This window comes from Haplochromis burtoni, unplaced genomic scaffold, assembly GCF_018398535.1.
Source record: "Haplochromis burtoni strain Fernald_Lab_line unplaced genomic scaffold, NCSU_Asbu1 Contig_61, whole genome shotgun sequence".
Lineage (NCBI taxonomy): Eukaryota > Metazoa > Chordata > Actinopteri > Cichliformes > Cichlidae > Haplochromis > Haplochromis burtoni.
Window position 1 is genome coordinate 1,408,713 of NW_024582422.1, and position 3,831 is coordinate 1,412,543.

The window sequence follows — 3,831 nt, forward strand, 5'->3', positions numbered from 1 at the left end:
TTTATCTGATGTTAAGGCCTGCTTTCCAGCTCAGCTCCCATCAGCCAGTATATTCACTGGTGCCGAAACTTGGATGACCTTGGTAGTGATTGATAGGAAATCCTGATTCATAAGTCCTCCACATACGCTGATAGGAATCCATTCCTCTTTCTTCTTATCACACAGCAGGAGAGGTGAAGTATTAAGTGTTGCTGCAGAGACAGGAATTCATTTTGCACCTTTCCTGTAAATTTTTTAAGACATGGAAACTGCAGTTCTTGTCATGAAGGCTTTCCGTGGTTGTTTACAGTCGGTGATTTTGACAAGAATGCAGGAATGAAGAAAACAGCAATTTAAAGTATTTCATTTTTAAGAAAATTTTATTATGGAATGTTTTTTTTTTATGTTTTGGATTTTTTTTTTGGAGCTGTTACAAAATTCTGATTGTAATGTGTAACCTGTAAATGAGATCACCCCGTGTAGGGAGAAATATTGACTTGGGATCTCATTATTTTTTGGAGTTGATCAGCTGGTATCCAGCAGATCCTCAGTGCTTCAGCATGACCTAAAGAAACAAGATGATTTATTGACAGATGAAATACTTTATTTATCAGTGGCACTGGCTGAAATGCATTTGTTTCTCAACAGACAGACTCATGCACAGAAGAGGAAACTCTATAGATTGAACAGAATGGAAAGCGGCATTAATTTACCTCGCTGAGCCACTCGGTGAAGGCAGAAGTACGGGTGAAGACTGTGGGCTTCTTCACTTCGTTGCAAACACGGGAGGAAACAAAGCTGGTTACACCCTGGACATACCACCTACCATCCTGACCCACACAGTTAAGAGGACCGCCAGAGTCTCCCTGAGAGACAAAGAGGCAGAGGAAGGATTGGTGCATGAAGTAGCTGACCTTGTTCACTGCAGGTAATTCAGTTCTGACAGGTACAAGCTGCTTTCTTTTGATGCTTCACACACATTGCATCCTGATACGATGTCTCCTCCTGCACAGATCATGGTGCTCTTGACGTTGATCCCCCACCAGTCGCTGCGGCTGCACACACTGTGCTCCACCACAGGCAGCAAGGCCTGCTGCAGTTTATCAGGCATGGGACCATGAGCTGACACACAGAGAGGATAGAGCTGCTCAGCAACGCGTAAATACAACACACTGTATACTGCATGCATCAGGCGGAATCAGACAAGTTGTTTGAAAGCCAGTGCTCATTACTGTTACTAATACTACATGCAGTTAATTAGCTTTATTATTTATACTTGCACCAAAAGCAGTTACTCATTACCTTATTAGGCAGGTCCATCAAATGTGTTATGAAACCTTTTCTAAACTAAAGTGACGTCTGCATGCAGGGCCATCATTGGGCAATATTAGCAAGCTAGACATCATAAACAAGTGGCTGCATGAGCCAAATGTGTTTTCTTGGTTTAACTGCATCCACTGCACATGTGCACTGCTGTTTTCTCCTACACTGTGTACAAAAGTTTGACATCACCCACTGGTTTGTGAATGCCTGATTCTGAGCTCTCAAGCTTTTTGCTGTCATCACCTTAGCTTTTTGAAATCAGACTTAAACTAGTAATTAAAACTCTAAACTCATGGGGATGGATCAGGTGAGAGGTTGCCTTCTCACTGACTTCTGTTGAGGTTTCTTACATGACATTGTGCACATTGCTCAGCAGTGGTCTGGCATCGATGTCATGAAAATGGTTCTGAAAAATGTATATTCACCAACCATTTGGGAAACGGTTGCTCAAGGTTGCAAACTATTTATCTTAGGGATGGATACATTGATTGAAAAGAGTGTTCTGTACTAAAATCCTCCATGTGATTGTTTTCTTTACTGGCAGACTGCTGTAATCACCCACAGTGATTAAGGAAGAGGCTGTCTGCAAACACTTGCTAATTACCGTTGGCATTCCAGAGCCTACTGCCATCTATTGTATACAGTCTATGATTTGTAACTTCACTGAACACATTCTTCCCTGAAAACCTTTGCTAGCTAGCATGTCCCATTCCTTGCTAAACCATAATGTATGACCACTTGAAAGAGAGACTTCAGTTACATGGTTTTTACAAAAGGTATTACTACCCAAAATTAGCAGAAAACGCAGACTGCATATGCTAAAATTGAACCTTTTCACACAGATGGAACAAGACATTGACCTGCAGTTATTAACATGACATAAAAGAGACAGAGACAGTACTGTAAAGGTTTCCCCAGCCAGTGATGTAACACGGGGCTCCATGGGCGAGGATCTCTCCAGCCTGTGGAAGACAAGCAATGCCCACGCTGTCATTCATAATGGGGCTTTTATCCAGTTTCAGCAGGGCAAGATCATTCCTGGAAGAGAACCATCATAGATTTTTACTGATCGAGGAGGTGAAAGGAGGCATCTCTTAAACCAGCTAAAATGCTTCTTCGAGATTGTTTTATAGTCTTGTGTGAGAGCAGTTGCTTTTTGAAATGCATTTTCTTCAGCTTTCAGAATGTACTTACCCATCAGAGACATGGTTGATGTCCCAGTTAGGATGGACAACAATGCGCAGAATATCTATGATCTGTTCAGTTCCCTCCTGCTGGCTCATGTCATGTTCTCCCAATAACACACGGTACACATCTCCTGGCCTGTAAGACAGTTTTAACCATTTAGGATTTATCAGTTTTCTTCTCCTTATACTTTTGAATGCCAGAGTTCTTTTGGTGTGCTTTTTACACAGTCCCCGACTTCTGTCTTTATGCTCTAAACTCTCATCCCTTGATCAAGCTTAGCTAGTCACCAGATGCAGTGTCCAGCGGTCAGTACCCAGCGAGGTCCAACCAGAGTCCCTCCACAGGTGTGATGGTAACGACTGCCGTGCTTCACCTGCAGGGAAATCTGAGAAAAAGAAGCTGACAATTTAGTAATTCTAAACAAAACAATAGTTGAAGTACATTAAACATTAACAAACTGTAATTACCTGCCAAGGCCAGCTATGCGGATGGGCATCCTCTCCATTTACAACCCTACCAGTGTTGGGCTGGACAGCAGGTGTACCACAACTAAAAACTACAATTATATTCGATTATACAACTAAAATGTAATTTGTATCTGAATTTTGTCTTAGGTAAGAATTGAACTACTTTTCCCTTTTCTAACCAGACCAAACTACTTACCATATGCTGCTTGTAGCAGCATAAGGACCAGTGTCTGCAGCATGCTGTCGTTGTGAGAGGTAGTTCAGTTCGGGGAAGTTCTTTTATACCTGCTCAGTGTTTCTATCAACCCAAATGCAGATTACACTGAACTTGTGAAACTCTTTTATCAGTCTCACTGTTGATTGTAGCTGAGAAAAACCTTCCTGTTCCACAGATGCATTAGTTGGTCTTTGCTGACTTGCCTGCTGATGGGGACAAATGGGTGGTTTACTGTGAAAATAGTGCAACAGACTTTGAATTTGCTGGAACTCAAAATGTTTTTAGGCATTTTGAGATAATAATAATGATATTAAAGTGTAAAAAAATGAGTTCTATATTAAAAATAATGAAGTAATAATATGAAACATGTATCTAAAAAATATCATTTTAGGACCATAAGTATTCATTATGCAGATTGAGCGAACATTTTGAGTTAGTTTATGTAAAGCAAAGTCTTCACTATACTTTTTGACTGTTTAGTCAAATATAATGCATTATGATCCATCAAACCTACAGCCCACCCGACTGCCATCAGTCACACATTTCCTCCTAGTATGATGACTAAACATATACAGTAATTCCAGCATAGCGCCGCAAAACCTGAAAAGCGGTTGACCCCAAAAGAAAAAAAATCTAAACAACTGTCTGGGTGGGCAA

General features: G+C 40.9%; 1 protein-coding gene across 1 annotated transcript; it reads right to left on the minus strand.

Annotated features, from left to right (window-relative positions):
• Positions 1-403: 403 nt before the first annotated feature.
• On the minus strand, positions 404-3,252 carry LOC102291415 (chymotrypsin-like elastase family member 3B). Its single transcript, XM_005923016.2, has 8 exons — positions 3,154-3,252; positions 2,958-3,046; positions 2,778-2,875; positions 2,497-2,625; positions 2,204-2,340; positions 959-1,101; positions 693-845; positions 404-544 (listed from the first exon to the last, which is right to left on the minus strand). Exons 1-8 carry the CDS (start codon positions 3,194-3,196, stop codon positions 527-529), a joined length of 810 nt encoding a protein of 269 aa, XP_005923078.1. The 5' UTR covers positions 3,197-3,252; the 3' UTR covers positions 404-526.
• Between the last annotated feature and the right edge of the window lie 579 nt (positions 3,253-3,831).